This window comes from Phyllobates terribilis, unplaced genomic scaffold, assembly GCF_046119375.1.
Source record: "Phyllobates terribilis strain yellow unplaced genomic scaffold, ASM4611937v1 Scaffold_3__8_contigs__length_932513732, whole genome shotgun sequence".
NCBI lineage: Eukaryota > Metazoa > Chordata > Amphibia > Anura > Dendrobatidae > Phyllobates > Phyllobates terribilis.
Window position 1 is genome coordinate 627,017,438 of NW_027362763.1, and position 26,665 is coordinate 627,044,102.

Consider the following 26,665-nt stretch of genomic DNA (forward strand, 5'->3'; position numbering starts at 1 on the left):
ATAACCTCATGACCCAATATCAACATGGGTTTACGAGGGACCGTTCCTGTCAAATTAATCTGATCAGCTTTTATGAGGAGGCAAGTTCTGGACTGGACCAAGGAAATGCAGTGGATGTTGTGTATATGGACTTTTCAAAAGCTTTTGATACGGCTCCACACAAAAGGTTGATACATAAAATGAGAACAATGGGGATAGGGAAAAATATATGTATGTGGGTTAAGAATTGGCTCAGTGATAGGAAACAAAGGGTGGTTATTAATGGAACACACTCAGACTGGGTCTCAGTTAACAGTGGGCTACCACAGGGGTCAGTATTGGGCCCCCTTCTTTTTAACATATTTATTAATGACCTTGTAGGGGGCATACAGAGTAGTATTTCAATATTTGCAGAGGACACTAAACTCTGCAGGGTAATCAATACAGAGGAGGACAATTTTATATTACAGGAGGATCTATGTAAACTAGAAGCTTGGGCTGATAAATGGCAAATGAGCTTTAATGGGGATAATTGTAAGGTAATGCACTTGGGCAGAGGAAATAAAATGTATAATTATATGCTTAATTGTAAAACACTGGGCAAAACTGTAACTGAAAAAGACCTGGGTGTATTGGTGGACGACAAGCTCACGTTTAGTGGCCAGTGTCAGGCAGCTGCTGTAAAGGCAAATAAAATAATGGGATGCATTAAAAGAGGCATAGATGCTCATGAGGAAAACATAATTTTACCTCTATACAAGTCATTAGTGCGACCACACTTAGAATACTGTGTACAGTTCTGGTCTCCAGTGTATAAGAAAGACATAGCTGAACTAGAGCGGGTGCAGAAAAGAGCGACCAAGGTTATTAGAGGACTGGGGGTCTGCAATACCAAGACAGGTTATTACACTTGGGGTTATTTACTGTGGAAAAGCGAAGGCTTAGGGGTGATCTTATTACTATGTACAAGTATATGAGGGGACAGTACAAAGACCTTTCTACTGATCATTTTACTCTGAGGCCTGAGAAGGGGACAAGGGGGCATCTTCTACGTCTGGAGGAAAGAAGGTTTAATCATAATCACAAACGCGGATTCTTTACTGTAAGAGCAGTGAGACTATGGAACTCTCTGCCGCATGATGTTGTAATGAGTGATTCACTATTAAGAAGGGCATGGATGCCTTTCTTGAAAAGTATAATATTACAGGTTACATATACTAGATTCCTTGATAGGACGTTGATCCAGGGAACTAGTCTGATTGTCGTATGGAGTCACGAAGGAATTTTTTTCCCCAATGTGGAGCTTAGTGTTTGCCACATGGGTTTTTTTTGCCTTCCTCTGGATCAACATGTTAGGCTATGGGTTGAACTAGATGGACTTAGTTTTTAAGGTTGAAGGAAGACTGTTACTAGAAGTGACACCATTCTAAAAACTGCACCCCTCAAGGTGCTCAAAACCCCAATCAAGAAGTTTATTAACCCTTCACGTGCTTCACAGGAACTGAAGCAACGTGGAAGGAAAAAATTAAAATTTAATTTTTTCACAAATATTTTACTTCAGACCGCAATTTTTTTTATTTTCACATGGGTAACGAGAGAAAATGGACCACAATATTTGTTGTGCAAATTCTCCTGAGCATGCCAAATCGCCATATGTGGGGGAAAACCACTGTTAGGGCTCACTGCACGGCAGGGCTATGAAGGGAAGGAGCACCGTTTGACTTTTTGAGTGCAAAATTGGCTGGAGTCTAGAGCGGACGCCATGTCTAGTTTGGAGAGCCCCTGATGTGCCTTAACAGTGGAAACACCCAAAAGTGACCACATTTTGGAAACTAGATTCCTCAAGGAACTTGCTTAGATGTGTGTTGAGCAGCTTGAACCCCCAGGTGCTTTACAGAAGTTTATAACGTACAGCTGTGAAAATTAAAGATAAAACTTTTTTCTCAAAAATGATCTTTAGCCCCAAATGTTTATTTTCACAAGGGTAAGAGGAGAAAACGGACCTCAAAAATTGTTGTGCAATTTCTCCTGAGTAAGTCAAAATCCCATATGTGGGGAAAAACCACTGTTCGGGCTTGGAAGGGAAGGAGCACCGTGTGAATTTTTGAACGCAAGATTTGCTGGAATCAAGAGCGGACGCTGTGTCCCATTCAGAGAACCCCTGATATGCATAAACAGTGGAAAACACCCCCCCCCCCCCACATGTGACCCTCATTTTGGAAACTACACCCCTCCAGGATTTTATCCTGTGGTATAGTGAGCATTTTGATCCCAGAGGTACGACACAGAAGGGCCGGGGGATGGATCAGGGGAACCCGGAGATGCTGGAGGTAACAGGTGGGCTCAGGGGGCATCATTTTTCTCTCCTCTGACATGTATATCATGTTAGATGAGAGAAAGCATTGTAACTGCGGGCACATGTTGTTGTTTTTTTTTTTTTTTTGTGATCACCGTCATTCACTGATCATGTTTACCATTGGCCCCCGGTAACTGAGACCCTGTAGAATTGCCGACTCTGGGAGTTGCTACAGCCTTTTTCTCAATCGCCATTTTAAGACTGCCATGAGGGAATAAGGTCACTTTAACGGCCACCGTTTCAATGCGTATCGGCGATCTTTAAGTCGTCCGACCACAAAATCCTTTCGTTCATTCTGAATATTACTAAATTCCCTGCAACCAGTTTGTTCACCTGTGGCTCTACCAAATTTGACAGCCGCAGTGTCCAGCACCGCCCTAGACACCATCACTCCCGTATTGGAAATAACCGAGCAGTGTGTTTATCTGTGGAAAGCGGCACAATCACTGCGCTCTACATATTCACACGTGGTCAAAATTGTTGGTACCCCTCGTTTAATGAAAGAAAAACCCACAACGGTCATAGAAATAACTTGAATCTGACAAAAGTAATAATAAATGTAAAAATCTATGAAAATGAACAAAGAAATTCTGTGGAAGCAGGGTTGAAAATCCAGCTCAATTGACTTGTGAACAAACTTTTTTCTTTACCAAAAGTGCTCAGTAGATGTCTCATATCAAGTAGATGTAAAAGTAGATCGTTGATGTCGCATATCGTGTCTTGCATCGCTGATTCTGTTTTATCTTCTACTTGTTGAATAAAGAAAAAGTTTGTTCGCAAGTCCGTTGAGCTGTATTTTCTCCTGGTTGTGATTGCCCTACGCTCTGACGCAACGTTTCCTGTGATCTGAACACCAAAGGATGTCTACTATGGTGACCTGGACTTATGTTTGTAACATTACATAGTATATGATGCCAGTCTATTTGATAATGGTAAATATTGATAATTTATCTCCTATATATGACAGATGAAATATGACACAAATATTATGCTGCTATTGAAATAAAAATACTGTGCAAGGACAATAACTCACTATATATTACAAATAAATCCCAATTGTTGACTGGGATTAAAACTTTGTTGTTTCCAGTCTATCTTCTCCCTGTCTCCATTTTTGATTTTTTGGTTAGGTATGGGGACCCTTTTAATTACTTTTATTATCATTAAAATTATATGTATTAAATATTACACACACATCTTTATCCATCCTTGCCTCTTTTTCCTTTATTCCTTAATTTACCTGCTGGTGTACACAATATGTGAATGAAGATACAGAAGGGCTATAATTGTATGTAAACTCAGTAGTCAACCTCACTATAATCTCCCAGAAATTGATAAGTTTAAATACTTCGATATGAGGCCTATGAAATTAACAAGGGCTTCTTTTTTCTGTAGATATCTACAGCTGTGACGCACCCCTCACAACTAATTCCCAAGCACGATTTGTCCAGTCTGTGTCCATTCCATTCAGGACCCCATAAGCCTAATAACCGAATTGTATACATATCTGTTGTGTGCAAGACTTTACGCCACAAAACTCTGTGTAAAAGCGAGATGGAAAGCCCAATATCCACGCTTGACTTCAGAGGAGTGGGCAGTCACTCCCACAACACGTTTCGCTTGCTGTGAAAAACAAAATGACCCAACTCTACTTTCTCGATAAATGTTATCGCTCTCCCCAGAATTTGAGGTAGACTGTCCCATAACTAATATCACCGATGTATGGTGCCTAATGCTGATTTTTGGCATATGGCATGGAGGCGTTATTCCAGTTAGTCATTTTAGAAAAAGGTGCTGACGGACCTAGCGGACATTTGTATGACCTCAACCCTTTTTTCTCCTTCATCCCTCATTCCCTCCTTCAACCCTCATGCCCTCATACACCAGAGGATTGCGGTTTAGGGCTTGTGGATGGAAGTAAAGTATGCAACCTCATGCCTATATCTTTTTACAAGAAATGCTATATTTTGTGTACAAGTTGATAGCCCATCCCAAACCCAATGGAAAAAAAACTTGATAAATGCGGCTGTACCATGTGAAAAATCTTATATAAAAATAAATGGTGTCCGCAAAATTTTTTTTAAAGTGTGGGGTACTCGGTGTGCCTCCACAATGACTGCATACCTTCCTGAGTCCCCTAGGTCCTGCCGAACATCAGTTTGAACACTTATCCTTGTAAAATATGAAGACAGAAATGTAATTCGCTGTATAATTAGCAATTGTATTCCTTTTTTTTTTTTTTTTCTTGTATATTTTCCAAGATTTGTAAAAATGTTTCTAAAAGTTTTAGAAAGTGAACCCCAAGCACTTCTCTGTACACAACATAACAGAGCAAGTAGTGGTGATGTTGAGTCAACTGCTCATATCACTGCTGCTACCAAAAGCGCTTCTCCGCCATCAACTAGTTGTACTGTCCACATCGACTGAGCTTAAAGGGGTTGTGCACTACTATGACAACTGCTTCTCGATCTGAATGTTGTAAGTAAAACACTTATACTCCGTTTCCATGCCAGCAGTGTCGGCACTCGCGTTTCCGGGGCTCACGTGCAGTTATGACACTGAGCCCTGTGCCCAATCACCGCTGGTGTCTCTGTCCTCGTCTTCAGATGTATTAGTAATCAAGACGAAGTGAGCGGCCAGCCACAGCTCTCGTTTCCTCTTATTATGTATACGTCCAAAGATTGGGACAGTGACCCCAGCGGTGATTGGGCACAGGGCTCAGTGTCATAACTGCGAGTGCTGACTCTGCTGGACTGGCATCAGCGGTAAGTATGTGTTTTTATTTTCATGGATCAAACATTCATATCGAGAAGGGCTTGTCCTAGTAGTATCAATATTATTTCACCGCTGCAGCCAAAAGAGGCTAGAACTGAAGTGGTGGGGGAGAGCCAGCGCTTGACACGGGGTAGGCGAGTACCTGTTCCATTTTTTAATCTATATGAAAGTTTATCTCTAATGATTTATCTGTTATGACGGTCACAGACTCTTGGAAAAACTTTTGACTCATATGATAGTGTTTCCTAAACGTCTGTCTTCAAAAATTGGATGCGAACATTCTTCACTTAAAAGTGAAACATGAGCAGTTTTACTTTAGTCTTGTTCAATATTGCATATTTTATTATTTACTACTAGCTATTGAGCCCGTTCTACAACCGGGTGGCGAGAATTTTTATTGGTATATGGGCCCCCATCCTGGTATTTGTGCTGCCCCCATCCTGGTATTTGTGCTGCCCCCATCCTGGTATTTGTGCTGCCCCCATCCTGGTATTTTTGCTCTTCAAATCCTGTTGCTCCATCCTGTTCCTCCATCCTGTTATGTGCTGCCCTCATCCCTATCCTGGTATGCATGGCACCCCTAACCCCCAATCCTGGTATTGGTGGCACCCCTCATCCCCAATCCTGCTATGCATGGTGGCACACCTCAAACCCCAATCCTGGTATGCATGGTGGCACCCCTCATCCCCAATCCTGGTATGCATGGTGGCACCCCCTCACCCCCCAATCCTGGTATGCATGGTGGCACTCCCTCACCCCCCAATCCTGGTATGCATGGTGGCACTCCCTCACCCCCCAATACTGGTATGCGTGGTGGCACCCCCTCACACCCCAATCCTGGTATGCGTGGTGGCACTCCCTCACCCCCCAATCCTGGTATGCATGGTGGCACTCCCTCACCCCCCAATACTGGTATGCGTGGTGGCACCCCCTCACACCCCAATCCTGGTATGCATGGTGGCACTCCCTCACCCCCCAATACTGGTATGCGTGGTGGCACCCCCTCACACCCCAATCCTGGTATGCGTGGTGGCACCCCCTCACCCCCCAATCCTGGTATGCATGGTGGCACTCCCTCACACCCCAATCCTGGTATGTGTGGTGGCACCCCCTCACACCCCAATCCTGGTATGGGTGGTGGCACCCCCTCATCCTCCAATCCTGGTATGCGTGGTGGCACCCCCTCACCCCCCAATCCTGGTATGCGTGTCACCCCCCAATCCTGGTATGCATGTCACCCCCCAATCCTGGTATGCGTGGCACCTCTTCACCCCCCCCAAACCTGGTATGTGTGGCCCCCTCTTCCCTTTCATGCTGCACACATACAAAAAAAATCCACTTATCCACTTAAAACTCCCATTTCTTCCCTGTGCTCCAGCTCTGCGGTGCCCTGTTCTGCCGGAGGCTGGGGGAGGAGTGCGGTGCCGGAGTACGTGCGTGCCCATACCGCGGTGTCCGGCGCCATTTTGCTTAAGACACACTGCAAATGTGTGTTAAGTAAAATGGCGCCGGACAGCGCTATGCGCCGACTCCGAAGCCTTCACTCCTGCCCGGGTCTCCGACGAGATGAGAAACGCTGCGACAACGCACCTACCAGTCAGGTAAGTATGTAAGTATGGCGCCGGAGATCGCGGTATGCATTCATTGTCTATGCATAACGCTATCTCTGGCAAGATACACACTCTTCTTACCTGTAATGGCTGGCTGCGTTCTTCTGTCTGGAGCCAGACTGCACGTCGTGCATGCGCAGTCTATAGAGGCTTCAGACAGAGGGACGCTTGCAGTGTTATATTATAGATGCTTACTTGTATAGCACCCTCATACTCTACAGCACTTTACAGATATTATCCTCATATCCTCAGTGCTGCTATTAAGGCTCACAATCTACATTTTCCTATCAGAATGTCTTTGGAGTGTGGGAGGAAACTGGAGAACCCGGAGGAAACCCACGCACGCATACAAACTTTGAGCCTAGTGATTGACTACTAGTTGTATAGCAACTTTTCTAAGGCTTTTGACACTGGATGTTTTTAACTTAATTATTAACACTATTTTTTTTCCTTTTGTTTCATAGGTGGGACCTTGCGTATTTATGCAGACAGTTTAAAACCCAATATCCCATACAAAACCATTCTTCTGTCTACAAATGACACAGCAGATTTTGCAGTTATTGAGGCGTTGGAAAAATATGGTATGGAGAAGGAAAATTCTAGGGAGTTTTGCATTGCCATGGTAAGAACCATGTACTTGTATACCAGTAACTTTGTACTTGGCCATTTATGTCCTGTTTATGAATTTTCCCCTGGATGACTGCTGCACATTATTTATGTGTAAGAACCAGGGGAGAGTAAAGGGCACTTTGAGGAGTATTCTCTAAATTATGTTCGCTTCTTCGTTGGATAATATCTGGAAATATATTTGGCAAGTGAAGGCAAAATCATTGTTGGTGATTCAGTTGATAAATGACGCATAGTTGCCGATGCTAGGGTTCTTTCTGGTGTACACGTGCTAAATGCTAGCGACATCCTGTTACTACTGCCTTCACCACAGAGGAGGTGCGCTGTGAGTGATCTCCTCCCGCAGATGACCACTTTGTTGCCCTTGACTAAGTTCTAGACACATTTACTGGCTTGCCCCCTACTTCATACTTTAGAGCTTATTAACTGCTGATTGACAGGTTACGCCACATCTAAGGTATGCTTAGCTACATGCTGCCATTGCACTGCGTCACAAATGCTGCTATATTAACACAATTGTGGTACTACGAATAGTGTACTTGCCCTGTTTTTTTTTTGTTTTTTTTTTAAATGAGGAAAGAATCTGACAAATCAATTATAGCTGTGTGGAAAAAAATGTAGTTTTTGGAGCAACTAACAAGTTGGCGGCCATTGAATGCAGCTACATGTTAACAAACTTTATCGGTCAACCTTGACTGCACCACAAGAGAGGGTCAGCCTGCCAAGGACAGGAAACCTACAGGCTTAAAAAGGTCGGCACCCCTCTTAGCTTTAGTTGGTTTTCTGTCCTTGATGGGGAACCTGTGGTAGGCTTACCTGTCCAAGATTGAAGATACCTGCTGGCCTTCAGGCTTGCTCTGGATCCTGGCTACGGTGCTCCCAATGGGGATGTCACCGTAGTTGGTGGAGGAGCTGTCAAGCTGCTCCCCTGTCTGGGGTTTCTGCAGCTCCAGTGTCATAGCTGTGGCTTCTGGGATCTCCCCCTCCGTGGTATGGCTGCTGTGTACCTCAAAACTCTGCTGAGAGTAGAGTGAGTGTTTTTTGCCTCATTACGACTTCAGGCGACGCTGCCCTGTGCTTCCCTGCTACTTCTGACCCATATTCCAAATGGAGACAGAGAGTGAGCAGCAACAGCAGTTGCCGCCATCACCATCTAAGCGGCTGTTTGGGAAGCCCCTGGAGAAACAGCGCCTTCGGGTGAGCGGAGGTAACTGGACCTCGGAAAGGCATGGATCTGCAAGCAGGTCCAGTCACCGTATATCCAGCAAGATGTATGAATTTGCAGCATTCAGGGACGATCCCCCGGCTGAGAAAGGTCCTTCCTCCAAACCGGTACCAGCCATTTGAGTCGTATAGGTAAGTGGTCTTTGAGAAAGTTCACTTAATAATAGTGTTCCTTCTTCTTATCTATCTTTTACTAGGGAAAGAAGTGTAAACTGGCACAAGGAATGTGCATTGTGTAAAGCCCTTAGTGGACTTGTATCCAAAAAGGCTGTGTCAGTCCTGTATCAACCAGAGTCTGGCAGACGAGACCCCTAGTTTTTCATCTTTATTAAAATCCCAGGTCATATCAGAGATCAGCAAAGTCCTCTCTTAAAAAGGAAAGAGAAAAGGAGGTTGCGGATTGGGAGGGTTCCCCAGACTGCTCTCCTTCCTTTTCTTTAGATGGTGGGGCTGGATGACATTGTTTCCTATTACATGAAATCGATGGTCTGGTTAAAGCAGTGCGTACGATAATGGACAGTAGGCCAGAGAAATCTGTCCAGGACGTCATGTTTAGGGGCTAGAACAAAGAAAAAGAAAATGCTTTCCAGTACATGATAGAGTTCAGGGCCTGATACGAAGAGAGTGGGAAAGATCGGACATAAAGGGCTCTCTCCCTCCTTTTTTTTAAAAGGAAATACCCCTTTAAGACATCAGCCTCATCCTCTTGGGAGAAAGCTTGATGTGGCGATAACAAAAGCATCTAGGAAGTCATCCCTTATCTTTGATATGGGAGCCCTCAAGGAACCTTTGGACAGAAAAGCTGATACCTTTCTTAAGAGGACCTGGGAGACAACTGCTAGAACTTTAAAGCCGGCGGTCGCAGCAACCTGTATGGCCAGGTATCTGATGATATGGCTGGAACAACTGGAGTCCCATCTGAAAGATGGGACACCCAGGAAACATATATTGTCTAGCATCCCGCTCATGCAAGGAGCTGCTGCTTTCCTAGAGGATGCCTCGGCAGATTCAGCTAAGTTGGCAGCAAGATCGGCCGCCCTGTCAAATGCTTCTCGTAGAGCTTTATGGCTTAAGTATTGGCCGGGTGATATAAAGGCCAGAACGAGACTGTGCTCTATTCCATGCAAGGGAGATAATCTCTTTGGGCCGGCTCTAGATGAAATTTTGGACAAAGCAAGTGATGTGAAGAAGGGATTCCCTAGTCTATCCATGTCTACGTATAGACGCTCATTTTGCAAAAGAAAATTTGTCCGTAAAAGACCGCAAAAAGAACAAGACAAGTGGGAGGATCGCAGGCCGAAAGGTAGAGGGCTTCTTTTTGGTGGTTCTTCCCAGGCACCCTGGAAGTTGAGTCAATGACTCGTAGTCCAGGTAGGTGGGAGGCTGTTGGGCTTCTTACCTTCCTAGACAAATATTTCAGCAAGTAACTGGATTGTTGATCTGATAGGTTCGGGTCTGAGGTTTTGAGTTTCAAGAGATCCCTCACGAGAGATTCATCTTGACCCCGGTCCGTTTCTCTGAGAAAGAACAAGCCCTACAAAAAAAGGTGCTGGATTTAGTGCAGAAGGCAGCCCTGGAAGAGGTCCCAATGGCAGAAAAAGGGTTGGGATTCTACTCTTCCCCTCTTCCTGGTTTCTAAACCTGACGGTTTCTTTAGAACTATAATGAACCTGAAAGCCCTCAATAGGTTCTTGAATGTTAACACATTTAAAACGGAGTCCATTAGTTTGACAATAAAATTACTTTTTTTCAGGGTGTTACATGGTAGTATTGGATTTGAAGGATGCGTACTATCAGGTTCCTATACATGAAGAATATCAAAGATACCTGAGGGTGGCCATAATTATAGACTGAGAAATAAAACCTTTTCAGTTCAGGGCCCTGCTATTCGCTCTTCTCATAGCCCCTTGGGTATTTACTAAAGTAGTGGCAGAAGTTATGGCTCAAATCCGACGAATATAATATTCAAATTATTCCTTATCTGGATGATTTTTTAGTGGTAGGGAATTCGGCCTAGCACTGTAAAGAACACCTAGAGGAGGTTATGTCCATCTTTAAAAATCTTGGCTGTGTGCTGAATTTAGAAAAATCGAGGTTGGTACCATCAAGGGTTCAACAATTTTTAGGGATTATGCTGTTCAGTAGCTCAAAAATGTCACCTCCCGGAAACTAAAATACAAAGGATTAAGAGCCAGGTGGAGAAAGCCATAGCCATTCCGGTCATGTCCCTTAAAGGAGCAATGTCGCTGTTAGGTACCCTCACGTCGTGTTTCCCACGGGTTCTATGGGCACAATACCATTCCAGGGTTTTACAGTGGGATTTGTTACATAATGAAGTTTCTCTTAAAGGGCGCTTAGAAGCAATTTTCTCTTTATCACCTTGGTCAGTGAAAGCCTTACAACGGTGGGAGGATGATGCAAATCTATCCCGAGGGGTTCCCAGGGCACCTAAGGTTACTAAGATTAAAACCACCGAGGCTAGTCCCAGAGGGTGGGCAGCCCCCCTGGGGGATATGGTGATTCGGGGTATCTGGTCAGATAACGAGAATAACCTTTCCTCCAATGCAAAAGAACTTCTGGCAGTGGATAAGGCGCTGAATAGTTTCTTACGCTCCTCCAAGGTCAAAACGTTAAAGGGGTTGTCCAGTACTTTTAAAAATATGCCAATGTGTTTTATTGATAAATAGAAGCCAATTACCTCCTGGTGCTGTTTCTACCTGTGAGCGGTGCAATCGGTGGCCGCTCACAGGTTGCACGTGACCCCCTGCTGCTGCCGACTCTCATCCGCTGATGTCACGACAAGTCCAGGCTGCAGCCGAGGGTCCCTCTTCCATGTTCCACCGGTGACTGCTGGGTTGTGGGTGGGGTTACCCCGCGTGTGCCTTTACCTGACATGCAGCCCCATATCATCAATGACTGTGGAAATTTGCATGTTCTCTTCATGCAGTCATCTTTATAAATCTCATTGGAACGGCACCAAACAAAAGTTCCAGCATCATCACCTTGCCCAATGCAGATTCGCGATTCATCACTGAATATGACTTTCATCCAGTCATCCACGGTCCACGATTGCTTTTCCTTAGCCCATTGTAACCTTGTTTTTTTCTGTTTAGGTGTTAATGATGGCTTATGTTTAGCTTTTCTGCATGTAAATCCCATTTCCCTTAGGCGGTTTCTTCAGTTCGGTCACAGACATTGACTCCAGTTTCCTCCCATTCGTTCCTCATTTGTTTTGTTGTGCATTTCCTGTTTTGGAGGCATATTGCTTTAAGTTTCCGGTCTTGAAGCTTTGATGTCTTACTTGGTCTACCAGTATGTTTGCCTTTAACAACCTTCCCATGTTGTTTGTATTTGGTATAGATTATAGACACAGCTGACTGTGAACAACCAACATCTTTTGCAACATTGCGTGATGATTTACCTTCTTTTAAGAGTTTGATAATCCTCTCCTTTGCTTCAATTGACATCTCTCTTGTTGGAGCCATGATTCATGTCAGTCCACTTGGTGCAACAGCTCTCCAAGGTGTCATCACTCCTTTTTAGATGCAGACTAATGAGCAGATCTAATTTGATGCAGGTGTTAGTTTTGGAAATGAAAATTTACAGGGTGATTCCATAATTTTTTCCCTCTGCTTGGTCTGAAAAAAATTACCCTTACTGAGTACCACATTTTTTATCTTGATTTCTTTTAGTGTTTCTTAAAGCCATAAAGTTGCCATTTGAAATGACTTTTTAGTTTTGTGCCATGAATGAACATCCTCCGAGCCCGGTGATCCCATAATTTTTTTCAGGGGTTGTATTATTCTAACCCTTGGATATCAGAGCATTGAATGCCAAGGCCTTACATAGATCAGGACTCCAAGGGTGGGGGAGGAAATGAAGACTTTCTCTGAGGACACAGTCCTTGGGACAACATGGCTGAGTAATCTACAGTGGTACTTCCTACCCAGATTTGACAGCCCCAGCCCAAGGAACACATCCAGAGCAATGTTTTATGTACATATACCAAGCCTTATTTAACTGTACTAATGACATCATGAAGTTAAGTGCTGCACTTTAACAAATGCATTCAGTTTCCTATGTATATTTTCTATAATCCTTCATTCTTATTGAAGTAAAAAAGCTTTTGTATATAAAATGCATTGCTTATCTGTTAGTACACAGATACTCTAACTTTTTTTTTTTTTTTTGTTAGATAATTTTACGTTCTGGCATTCAACATACCGATACTGCGGTGAAAGAAACCATACTGGATGATGAAGAGTGTCCATTGCAAATATTCCGAGACTGGCCTAGTGATAAAGGTAATTGTAGCATACTAATATTACTATATATCCAAGGTTTCTCCTCCACTTTGTATTTGAGTTATGGACAATCTTATAGTATTTATCAGGGTTAAGAGTAATTTTTCTCTCCTTTTATAGAAGCCTGTAGATTCCCTTTCCCAGCCTCCAAAACATATTTGTTAAATGTGATATTGTAAATACCAGTGTATGGTAGAAAGGGGAGAAAGGACAGAGAGGGGAAAAGGGCAGTCAGCAGGAGGAGACATATGATTTTCTTAAACGACACAGTACAGCTTTGACATGGCATCAGCGGAGCTTGACATGGAAATGGGGAGGGCTTCAGCTTTTTTTTTTTTCTTTTTGCACAACATCTGATTCTGCTGTTCACAACCATGTGTGCACACGCTCATTAGATGCTTAAAGACGATAGGAATGGTTGGAGTCTGTTCATTGTCGCTATGCGCATACTTGTGTATATCCTGAAAATGGAACGGACTTACTACACTGCTCAAAAAAATAAAGGGAACACTGAAATAACACAACCTAGATCTGAATGAATGAAATATTCTCATTGAATACTTTGTTCTGTACAAAGCTGAATGTGCTGACAACAAAATCACACAAAAATCATCAATGGAAATCACATTTATTAACCAATGGAGGCCTGGATTTGGAGTCACCCCCAAAATTAAAGTGGAAAAACACACAACAGGCTGATCCAACTTTGATGTAATGTCCTTAAAACAAGTCAAAATGAGCCTCAGTATTGTGTGTGACCTCCACGTGCCTGTATCACCTCTCTACAACGCCTGGGCATGCTCCTGATGAGGCTGAGTATTGTGTGTGGCCTCCACGTGCCTGTATGACCTCCTTACAACGCCTGGGCATGCTCCTGATGAGGCTGAGTATTGTGTGTGGCCTCCACATGCCTGTATGACCTCTCTACAACGCCTGGGCATGCTCCTGATGAGGCTGAGTATTGTGTGTGGCCTCCACGTGCCTGTATGACCTCCCTACAACGCCTGGGCATGCTCCTGATGAGGCTGAGTATTGTGTGTGGCCTCCACATGCCTGTATGACCTCCCTACAATTCCTGGGCATGCTCCTGATGAGGCTGAGTATTGTGTGTGGCCTCCACGTGCCTGTATGACCTCCCTACAATGCCTGGGCATGCTCCTGATGAGGCTCAGTATTGTGTGTGGCCTCCACGTGCCTGTATGACCTCCCTACAACGCCTGGGCATGCTCCTGATGAGGCTCAGTATTGTGTGTGGCCTCCACGTGCCTGTATGACCTCCCTACAATGCCTGGGCATGCTGCTGATGAAGCTCAGTATTGTGTGTGACCCCCACGTGCCTGTATGACCTCCCTACAACGCCTGGGCATGCTCCTGATGAGGCTGAGTATTGTGTGTGGCCTCCACGTGCCTGTATGACCTCCCTACAACGCCTGGGCATGCTCCTGATGAGGCTGAGTATTGTGTGTGGCCTCCACGTGCCTGTATGACCTCCCTACAACGCCTGGGCATGCTCCTGATGAGGCCGAGTATTGTGTGTGACCCCCACGTGCCTGTATGACCTCCCTGCAACGCCTGGGCATGCTCCTGATGAGGCTGAGTATTGTGTGTGGCCTCCACGTGCCTGTATGACCTCCCTACACCGCCTGGGCATGCTCCTGATGAGGCTGAGTATTGTGTGTGGCCTCCACGTGCCTGTATGACCTCCTTACAACGCCTGGACATGCTCCTGATGAGGCTGAGTATTGTGTGTGGCCTCCACGTGCCTCTATGACCTCCCTACAACGCCTGGGCATGCTCCTGATGAGGCTGAGTATTGTGTGTGGCCTCCACGTGCCTGTATGACCTCCCTACAATGCCTGGGCATGCTCCTGATGAGGTTGCGGATGGTCTCCTGTGGGATCTCCTCCCAGACCTGGACTAAAGCATCCGCCAACTCCTGGACAGTCTGTGGTTGGTGGATGGAGCGAGACATGATGTCCCAGATGTGCTCAATCGGATTCAGGTCTGGGGAATGGGCGGCCAGTCCATAGCTTCAATGCCTTCATCTTGCAGGAACTGCTGAGACACTCCAGCCACATGAGGTCTGGCATTGTCCTGCATTAGGAGGAACCCAGGGCCAACCGCACCAGCATATTTTCTCACAAGGGGTCTGAGGATCTCATCTCGGTACCTAATGGCAGTGCATATAAAATGTGCAAGCATACAAAAGGGAACACATGCACCTTTCTTATTACCTTTCTAATAACCTTTCTTTCTTAAAAAGTCTTGAGTGCTAACTTTTTTCCAGTTCCAGGAAAAAATTGTCCAGTCTCTCCTAATTGACTCGAGTGCACAGGAGGCAGTCTTGGAGTCTGAAAATGTTGAGTCTTTCAGAGCACCATTTTATTTACATTATCCCTGCCACTCCCAACTAAAACTGTCCCCAAAAGAGATGCTGGTGTAGTAAGAAGAGTAGAAGGAGCGATTCACACTATTATTGTTCCATGTGCCCATCACAACCAGGACTTTGTGTCACCCCCTGTTTTGAGATCTACAACACATTTTCTGATTGTTAAATTGACATGAATGACACCAAATTGTGTGGTAGGGTCTTTTTTTTTCAAATAATTCATATTTATATTTTCTGTTTATTGTGCCCCAGTAGAGAGTAATTTTTATGTGACAAGTAATAAAAAGATTTTCATCAGTAAAACACATTTTACCCCATTTCAGAATTGCATGCCACGATCATAACATAGCAAACTAATACTCAGATAAATTCTCTTCCTACACGCCCACATCTATATACTCCAGAATGTAAGCCCCACAAAAGCTCTAGAAAATTACGGTCATCTGACAATTCCAGGACTTGATCATTCTCACATAAACATTTTTGACCATTTACCTTAGTTTGACTGTTTTACAGCTATGTCTTTCTACACTAAACCTTTCTTTGCTTTTTATATTACTTGTATATTTATATGATCATTTTATTGGAGGCTCTCTAATAATGAGGCTGTTCCATACTTATACGCTATGGGCTTTACTGCATGGTTCTTGCCCAACCTCCTGTACCAGACAATACTTAGAAAATTTTGGAGATATTGGTTGTTTTGTGCACATAGTGGTTCCCACGTTGGCGGGCAGAAGCCTGTTATGGCATACCACATCTATTGGCACATTCATCACTCATATAGGGATTGCTGGAGCAAAACAGATGTTGTACTACCAGTCTCTTTGAAAAATAAACCTGTCATTCTAGCCCTGCTGGTATTCTTTAATCTTTGAGATAAACTCAGGTTTGCCATATCGTTTTCTGCATTTTCCTCCACGTTTTGCCCTTCATTCCAGTACACTTTTTTTCCTGCGACACTATATGCAATTTCGGGTTTTAGGGACATGTTTCCCTTTGTGATTATTAATTTCTGGAAGGAATTTATTGTTTGGTAGCTCAGTGTCTCTGTAAGCTTTGAATTGGACCTGGAATTCCGTCAATTTTACCCTAAAGGCTAAATGGTGCACCATCTATTATTATTGCAGCGAGAAAAAATATTTGCTGGACTCGCCACATATATTAAGCGTGTTCTTCTCTCATGTATTATGAAGGAGCCACGTCACAGCTGGCCTGCAGTATAAACCGGAAGATTCAATGGAAAGGAATTGGCACTCCAAGGAGAAATGTAAAAATAGGATTTTCTTTATTGATATCTTTAAAAAAATCATATCTGCAGTTTCATGTTAACCCTCTGACGCGCTTTCCAGCATATCGCACGCCCCTAGTCATAGACCTAATTCACCTTAAACTGTGACGCTATTTAATATATTTTATATTATAATAAAATTTATTATATCTAGGGTGCATGGTCAGGAAGTTGAAAAATTGTGTATGAATATATATATCATAAATGGCAACATACATATTCAGAGGCAACCAAGCGCTTCATAGAGAAACATAAACTACCCATACTTTTATTATGTTATGGGTTTAGAAAAGGTTAGTTGCCCAGAAAGGGGAGGTGATTGGCGCAGAAAATTACCAATGTAAGAAATGTATTGGATTCTGCTGCTAAACACCAAGCAACCTAATGGGTTAAATTACAAAAATTATCGCATGTGTGTATGTTGAAGATAAACTCATGTCCATAGTAATGCTAAGTGCAACAGGTGTTTCATAAATTTAATTATACACATTATGTGGTTGTTCACATGTGATTGGTTCTTACTGGTTTTAAATATAGTCATAGTTTAACCGCTTCCTGACATTTGCAGTATATATTCGTCCTGGTCAGAAAGGACTTCCCGACTGATGCAGGATATATGTGTCATGGCGATCGCCTGCACACAGGGAGCGCCATTGGGTGTCAGCTGATTCTGACAACTGACACCCGGGACTCTGTGTCAGTGATATAGAAGGGCTAATATTTTTCCTCTCTGCTCTATTTTTCTCTACATTTCTGTCTGTTCTCTGTTTGATACTTTGTAATTGTCCAGCCTCATAGTTTAGTAGTCAAAGTATTTTCTGCTTATCTCATATGCAATATTTCATGTGTGAGAGTTGAATAATAGAGTAATACGATTAGAAGCATTATCTCTTTTTATCTGTTAACTTGTTGCGTAGTGCAGAGCTGCAGAGTTGGGGCAATCTGTGTGATTCTGTTGCTGTGGCCATCTCGGATTGGTAGCACATTGTTTGTTTAAGGCTGTATAGGCTGTGTTTGGGTTTATGTAAGTGGCTTCGGGTGTTACCAGAGGATCATTGAGCACTATAGTCCTTATGCGTTTGTACTTATTCCTAGGTTGAATAGGCAAGCTGTGAGGGTTGTGTGAATTTTTGTATATATGTTTGAGAACCTCTGAATAACTTGAGTGCTGAGTAACTGAGTATAAGGGACAAATAAATGTCAATGATTGATATAAGTGGTTCCATTAGGTGTGGTCCACTGTATGTGATAGAGAACATTCAACTCACTTTTAGGGTATGTGCACACGTTAAGGAATTGAAGCAGAAATTTCCTGAGTGCTTTTGCCTCACCCTGGCAGAAAAAAACGCATGCGTTTTTACATGCTTTTTTTGAATAGTTTTTGAGCATCAATGAATGATTTTTGGAGCTAAATAAAGCTGGTCGGGCAGCACGGTGTCTCAGTGGTTAGCACTGCAGCCTTGCAGCACTGGGGTCCTGGATTCAAATCCCACCAAGGACAACATCTGCAAGGAGTTTGTATGTTCTCCCCGTGTTTGCATGGGTTTCCTCCCACATTCCAAAGACATACTGATAGGGAATGTAGATTGTGAGCCCCAATGGGGCCAGTGCCGATAATGTCTGTAAATTGTCTGAATTGTAAAGCGCTGTGGAATATGTTGGCGCTATATAAATAAAAAGATTATTATTATTGGTGGGACATTGCTTAAGCCCTTGGATTACCATAAGAGCTGGGGTGAGTATATTGGTTCATTTAAATGATTAAAGAACGTGTCTGTTTTATTTCAAATAAAGTGTTTACACTGTCTGTTTCTTTACTTTGGTCATGGAAAGGTCTGACACTTTGACATCACTAAACAAAAGAGCTGGGTGTCAGCTAGTCCCATTCACCCAATATTCATTAGCATTTCTGTTAACATAATGTATGCAACTGCTGTGACATCTTTTTTTCTTAGCCTGGGAAGGTGCCATTAGGCAAACATTTCCCTGGCCATAATTAACATCTCACAGCTGGTTCGTTAGCCGCTATTCCCCCCCAATCGGCACTCAGCAGCGCTTTGGACACAACATATTTATGTAGCATCCAAAATGCGGTGTTCTATTGCCGCACTTTTTTCGTTACATGTGAGGCTATGTGCCCACGATGCAGAAATGAAGCAGAAAATTTCTGCAGCATTTCTGCATCTCCCTGGCAGAAAAAAACGCATGCAGATTGTGCATGCGTTTTTCCTGCAGAATACATGCGGATCCACATGCGGGTTCACATGCGTTTCCGCATGCAGATTGACAAGCACTTTCCAGGCGATAGCATCACTTGGAAAGTGCTTGACAACTAGGTCACACTGTATAAATCCATGCAAACAGCATGGATTTATACAGTGTGAACCGTAAAAATTAAAACAAATATAGCTATACTCACCCCCGAGGCCCGGCGTGGCTGCAGCGCTGCTTCCTGGCTGGTTCCCGGCTGCCAGCATATCGCGAGACCCAGCGGTGAAGGGCCTGCGGTCACATGACTGTGACGTCACCGCAGGTCCTCAAACGATGCCGGCATTCAGAGAGAAGACGCCGGACAGGTGAGTATAAACTTTATTTGTTATTTTATTCTTTTTTTATAGGTACAATGGTACCCAGGTCTGGATGAGAGTCTCCTCTCCTCCAGAACTGGGTACCATCCGCACATAGAGACGCATAGAAGCCGCTTGTAAAAATGTACAGTCGCGGTTTCTGTGCGTCTCAATGCAAGTCAATGGCGGGAGTTCCGCTGCACTTCCGCAAAATTAAATGACATGCTGCGCATAGAACACTTCCGCAGCATGTGCATAGAACATGCGGAATCCCCTTGGGGACCATGGGGTGCGGATTACCTAGCGTTTAACAAGCTTTTCCGCTGCGGAAATTCCGCAGCATAAACGCTTGAAAAACGCTACGTGGGCACACAGCCTGAATCCACCGCATATAATGACACTTCAATCGGTCAAAATCTGCAGCGGAGACTAGCATGTCCGCTACAGAAATTGATATGCTGTGGGTGAGTTTGGGTACGGGGTCGTGGTCGGGAGCCGCTGTAGTTTTGACGCTGCGTGTATATACAGTGTGAAACCCGCAGCTTCCAGATGTTGTTGTAGTGGATGGGATCTCTAGAAATCCCATGTCCGCTATACGTGCATCAGAGGCTGCGAGTCACCCGTGGACACTGACATGGGGCGCCTCTTTCAGGACTGCAGCATGTCAATTTTTCTTGTGGAATCGCTAGTCTCCGCAACAGAAATTTGACCACTAGAAAGTATTGAATGCGGTAAATGCACATGGTTTAGTTAACACATGTGGATTTACCTGCGTTCAATAGAATGCAATGTTTTGGACGCAGCAAAAATTTGCGTCCAAAGTGCTGCTATGTCTGAATTATGGGCACAAAACCTAAAATAAAAAAAAAAAAATGGCGTGGGCTCCCATGTCATTATTATAACCAGTAGAGGGAAAGCCCACCGCTGGGGGCTGATATTAGTAGCCACGGAAGAGGCCATTAGCCAACAATGTTGCCTGGCTGTTAATATCAGCCCACAGCTGTTTGTTTAGCCTTTAGTGGCTAGATTTTCAGGGTGACCCCAGAAAAAAATTGACGTGGGGCCCCCCTATAAAATCTAGCTAGCAAAGACTAAACTAGACAGCTGCGGGCTGATGTTAATAGCCATGGAAGGGGGCCACGAATACTAGCCCCTTCTGCAGCTATTAATATCACCCCCAGCAGTCTTAAAAAGCAATGTCTGACTTTCATTTGTTCATTTTCATAGATTTTTAATTTATTACTTTTGTCAGATTCAAGTTATTTCTGTGACCATTGTGGGTTTTTCTTTCATTAAACGAGGGGTACCAACAATTTTGACCACGTGTGTATATGCACATATGTAAATAACATTATGGAGGTCTTGTTAGGAGAAAAGGCCTCTTCTGTAAGAGACACTTCAATAACTGTTTCGAGTAGGTGATTACTAGAGTACTGGCACAACAGTTGTTTTATGGTTTTATGCATAGGGATTAATCGCATGTGTTTTTGCTGGCAAATAACTGTTAATTCTGTTAACTGTACCTGTGTATACTCTTATTCGGTGTTATTGAGAGGAATTGCTGTCATCGTATTTGGTATTTATTCACGGTTTACCTGCCATCTTTTCCTTTTTTTTTATAAGCTGTTTAGTAAATATTTATAATATATTTAATATTTGTGTGTGTGCTGATTGTTGCTGTACCCAAGAAATATAGAGAAAAAGATATGCAAAATATGGGGATCTCACAACTAATATTGTGACAAAATAACTATCTTTAATGACAACATAAATACAGACAACATGTACAATAAAAATAATTAAAAAACCCAAAACTGTTTGCTGATCCTGACCAGTAATAAGGCACAGGTTCTACCCGTACCAACCATCACGTGTAAAGGTAAAACATATGTGGCGTAATAGCAAAGTCCAAACAATAATGCCTGCAGGAACTAGACAAATGAAGGCCGAAACAATTTAGGTACAAAGTATTCAGGCTAAACCCTCACAGAATTATAGTGTACCATATATAAGGTGCAAATGCATATGAAACAAAGTGCAAATGCGTGGAGAACAGGCGAGAAAACACCCGTAATAATAAATAACCCCACGGTCCAAAAGGACCCCACCTTAGTACATAAATGGAGGGTAAACAGGTAGGATGACTAATGAGACAATCAAACTGTACCGAAAAGTAGAAGACACAATCTCCAGAAAGTGTACAATGTGTTCCAAGGACTGCATGAAGCAAAAATGAAAAAAGTCCATGCTGTCTGTATTTATCATGGTGTCATTAAAGATTGTCATTTTGTTATAATATTGTGAGATCCCCATATTTTGCATATCTTTTTCTCTATATATCTTAGTTGCTGGTTATATGCATTGGATTGACCTCCAGCTATTTTTAGATGGTGCCCACCTTTTTGTCTTATTCAGATTTCTGCTGTACCCCTCGTCCTGCAGCCGTCCCTTGCCCACTTTTCACTAGCACTTACGGGCTCTGTGTATGGCGTCTGCAAACTATAATAGAAAAATCTGCGTTCCAAGAGGCAAATAGTGCTCCGTCCCTCCCAAGTCTCGCCGAGTGGCTAAGCGGTACTGTACAGCCACATATGGGGTATTTATACATTTAGCAGAAATTGTGGGACACATGTTGGTGGCATTTTTACCCATTTCCCAGTGTAAAAATGTAAAATCTGGGGTTAAAACTAAATTTTGGTGGTAAAAATTTAATTTTTTTTCTTCACTACCCAATGGTATAAAAGTCAGTGACCCACCTATGGTGTCAATGTGCTCACTGCACCCCTAGATGAATTCATTGAAAGGCGTAGTTTGTAAAATGGGGTCTCTTATGGGGAGGGTCTGCTGTTCTAGCACCTCAGGGGGTCTGCCAATGTGACTTGGCTCCCTCAAACCAGTCCAGCAAAGTCTGAACCCCAATATGGTGCTTCTTCCCTTCTGAGCTTTGCACTGTGCCTTAAAAGTAGTTTTCGACCACATATGGGGTATCTGTGTACAAAGGAAAAATTGTACAACAAATTTTGAGGTCCATTTTCTCCTACTATCCTTGTTAAAATAAATAAAAAATTTAGGGATATCAGGGGTTATCCAAATGTAACATTTCACACGGTAATTATTCAAGCAAATTTTACATTCAAAAAGTGATTTTCCCCTTCCAAGCCCTGCTGTGCGCCCAAACAGTAGTTTTCATTCACATATTAGGTATTTGCATACTCAGGAGAAATTGCACAACAAATTTCATGGTCCATTTTTTCCTCTTACCTTTACTAAAGTAAAATTTTTGTGAAAAATAAGTTGTTCATTGTTTTTTTCCAGATTCCAAAAATTCCTGTGATGCACCTGAAGGGTTAATAAACTTCTTGAATGTTGTTTTTGATCACCTTGAAGGGTGCAGTTTTTAAAATGGTGTCACTTTTGGGTATTTTCTACCATATAGACCCCTCAAAGTCACTTCAAATGTGATGTAGTCCCTAAAAAAAAAAATGATTATGTAGATTTTGTTATAAAAAAGAGAACGCTGGTCAACTTTTAACCCCTTATAACTCCCTAACAAAAAAATTGTGCTGTTGTAAAGTAGACATGTGGGAAATGTTATTTATTAACTATTTTGCTTGACATAACTCTGACTTAAGGATTAAGGGTCATCTCTATGACTAAAGGCATGTTAAATGCTGGAAATGCATCAGTGTTAACATAGAACTGCATATGTGATATATATTTTTTCTTTAACGAAGATATAAAAACAGTATTTTCTTTGATATCTCTCCTGGGAGTACCAATTCCTTTCCCTTGAATTTTCCCACCATCTATTATAGGCATAGTCTTCATATGTCTTGTACTCACATTGGTGCCATATTTAGATATATTTCTGAACCCTGCAGAACTACTACTGATTGGGACACTCCGCTACCGGTGCAGCAGTAACCAAGTTGGGAGATATGGAAGAAGTCTCTGAAAGTTGTTGAACATCTCCAAGTCCCATGTTGTTATGCCTTAAAGTCCCTTTCAGTTGCAGTCAGAAGAGAAGTCCACATTTTCTCTGATGCCATCTACAGAGGCCATAGCTGCAGTAGCTTATCTGAAGTCCTCAGGAGCCAACAACTGGGTACATTGTTGATCTGTCCTTTGTAAGGTCAAACTAACCCCATAACCTGCGCACTTAGTGCCAAGGCTTGAACTTTGTGCTGCTGTACTGGCAGTGGTAATTTCCCAAGTTGTAAGAGATGAAATGGACATTGCAATTTATTCATTTACATTCGCAGACCACATACGGCTCTATGGCTGTTCAAGTCTGGCCCGTGAACCGAGACAGCCGAATGGCTGAAACGGTGCGCACAGACCGCACCCTGTCCTCACCCGAAGTCTGCCGCAGCTTTCTGTCTCCACTAGCCACATCCTCTACTTGCAGACAGCAGTGAATACATTGGTGGAGGACGGGCCAGCGGCTCCTTTTTCCACCAGTCAGCATGTTTGACTGAGCCAGCTGGTGCGATACTGTATTTAGGTTATGTAGGAGCTCATACTATATATAGGAGGCTATGTAGGGCTCACACTGTATATAGAGAGGCTATGTGGGTGCTCATACTCTATATAGGTTATGTAGAACTCGTACTGTATATAGGAGATTTGGGGCTCATACTGTATATAGGGTGTTATTTGGTGGCTCATAATGTATATAGGAGGCTATGTGGGGTTTATACTGTATATAGGAGGCTATGTATTGGGTCATACTGTATATAGGAGGCTACTTATATTGTATACTATGTGGGGGCTCACTGTATATAGGAAGATGTGTGTGGGATTCACACTATATAGGGAGGCTTTGGTGGCGCTTATATTATCTATAGGAGACTGGAGAATCGCTTTATATAGGAGTCTATTTGGGGGCTCATACTATGTATAGGAAGTTTTGTGGGGGCTCATACTGTGTGCATATATGGAGAATTTGTGGGGGCTCATGCTGTATATAAAATGCTTTGTGGGGGCTCTTAAAACATATAGGGAGCTGTTTGTGGGGTCATACGGTATATAGAGGGATGTCTGCATACTTAATTTGCTCAATATTAAGTGATGCAAGTAGTATAAAATAATATTGAGCAGAATTAATTTCAACCTATTGGTTCATCCCTCCACAATAGTCACTGTCTTTCATGTGGCCCCTTGGGAAAAAGAATTGCCCACCCCTGTTCACCCCAGATAGTGGTGCTTGATTACGTATACAACCAAAACAATTCTATGTCTATGCCAGCGATAGAGTAGAGTGCATCAAAACTTTTTCTACTCCAGAGCAGTGGCATCACGTCTCCACTGACCTAAACCCAGCTGATCGAGGAACAGGACTCACAGCTGCATCTAGTCTTAGCAACAATATGTGGCCGTCTCCTCCAAGCTGTTGTCACGCAATGTGTGGGAAAGACTAAGTGCAACACAAAGGGAAGAGGAGAAGGGAGCCCAGACTCTAGGGAAAGGGGAGAGGGGGCTGAAATGATATCACCCTGTCTCCCCTACCGTCCCTATATTGTTTTTTCACTATAATAGTCGCACAGGAACCTATCCTTGTATTTCCCTAGCGCTTGGCCCTGGGTAAGGAAGGGAGGTGATGAGCACTAGACGATCCGCATGAACAACAACAAGATAGACAGACAAGGGGGAAAGATAACTTAGCTTAAGCCAAATTCAGAGAGATAACACACACGTCCTCTTAGCACCAGAGAGGAAGTAAACAGACTGCACTCGCTCCAAGCTTTCACAAAGAAACTTGATTATCACCGGCACCGCCCTGTAGCAAAGTGAAACTATTTAAACACCCAGGCAAGGGTGTCAATTAGAGCAGGAGGCAGTTAGCCACTGGGTCCTAGACGGAAACGACTAAGAAGGTGTTTGTAATGCCAAACGAAGAGATCTTCTGCAACCAACTGCAGGGCGACTGTCTGTCACATCTGACACCTGTTACAGCTGCTTAGACGAGGATCCTTATTCAATTGATTCCAACAAAGCCTATGAGCTTGAAGAACTGGAGGCTGACTGGGATATCAGACCAGCCATCACTACATGCTGCACTTTTGTGGTACCAAAGTTGAATCTGAGGCCTCATCGCTTAGGACGCTTGTCGAGTCTGTCATCTATCTTGCTTTATAGATGTTTGTCCTGTCTCTCTCCCTGTATCCCACATCCAATATAAGTAACCCCCCCCTTCTTCCTTTTTCCTTCTGTGTTCAGGGTTTCCTCAGCTGCTGAAGCTTTTACAGCTATAACAATTGTGCATAATTACAAAAAATCAGCCAGAGAATAAAACTTCTGCAGTCAAGACATGCTATCTGAGGAAATAACTGTGCGAGCAATATATATAGTGTGTATATGAGTCAATCACACTTCCACACTTATGTGAAATCAACCTGTCCAGTAATGAAGCAACACTGATTTTGAATCAATTTCTTCTGTGGTGCAAATGGAACAGACAACCTGTAGATATAATAGGCAATTAGCAAGACAACCTCAATAAAGGAGTGGTTCTGCAGGTTGTGACCACAGAACATTTCTCTTTTCTCTTCATTTTTGGCTGTTTTGGTCACTTTTGCATTTTGTCATTGCTCTCGCCCCTAAAGGTAGAGTAGTATGAGGCGGTGTCTACAGTATAACCCACAGAAGTTGCTCAGATAGTGCAGCTCATCCAGTAAGGCACATCTATGCGAGCTATGGCAAGAAGGGTAGCGCTGTCTGTCAGCAGTGTCCAGAGCATGGAGCAGATACCAGGAGACGTGGAGGGGGCCGTAGGAGGGCAACAAGCCAACAGCTGAACCGCTACTTCCTCCTTTGTGCAAGGAGGAACAGGAGGAGCAGTGCAGAGCCCTGCAAAATGATCTCCAGCAGGCCACTAACGTCCATGTGTCTGCTCAAACTGTCAGAAACCAACTCTGTGAGAGTGGTATGAGGACCTGACATCCACAAGTGGGAGTTGGGCTGTAAGCCCAAAATCGTGCAGGGCGACTTACATTTGCCACAGAACACCAAGATTGGCTGATTCGACTTTGACGCTCTGTGCTTTTCACAGATGAGAGCAGGTTCACACTGAGCACATACGACAGAGTCTGAAGATGCCTTGGAGAACGTTCTGCTGCCTGTAACATCCTCCAGCATGACAGGCTTGGCAGTGGGTCAGTAATGGTGTGGGGAGGCATTTCTTTGGAGAGCAGCACAGCCCTCTATGTGCTAGCCAGAGATACCCTGACTGCCATAAGGTACCTGGATGAGATCCTCAGACCCATTGTGAGACCATATGCTGGTGCAGTGGTTCCTACTGATGCATGATAATGCTAGGCCTCATGTGGCTATAATGTTTCAGCAGTTCCTGCATGATGAATGCATTGATGCTTTGGACTGGCCTGCCCTTCCCCAGATCTGAATCTAATCGAGAACATCTGGGACATCATGTCTCGTTCCATCCACCATTGCACCACAGACTGTCCAGAAGTTGACTGATGCTTTAATCCAGGTCTGGGAGGAAATCCCTCTGGAGAACATCCGCCGCCTCATCAGAAGCATG

The 26,665-nt window shown here is 43.5% G+C and overlaps 1 protein-coding gene across 26 annotated transcripts in view; it reads left to right on the forward strand.

Annotated features, from left to right (window-relative positions):
* AFDN (afadin, adherens junction formation factor) overlaps window positions 1-26,665 on the forward strand; it is a 504,890-nt gene that overhangs the window by 111,235 nt on the left and 366,990 nt on the right. For all 26 annotated transcript variants that reach the window (XM_073671547.1, XM_073671557.1, XM_073671558.1 and 23 more), the window contains exons 6-7: window positions 7,185-7,342; window positions 12,767-12,875. In XM_073671547.1, the coding sequence (XP_073527648.1) occupies window positions 7,185-7,342; window positions 12,767-12,875 (267 nt within the window). The remainder of the gene's footprint in view (window positions 1-7,184; window positions 7,343-12,766; window positions 12,876-26,665) is intronic.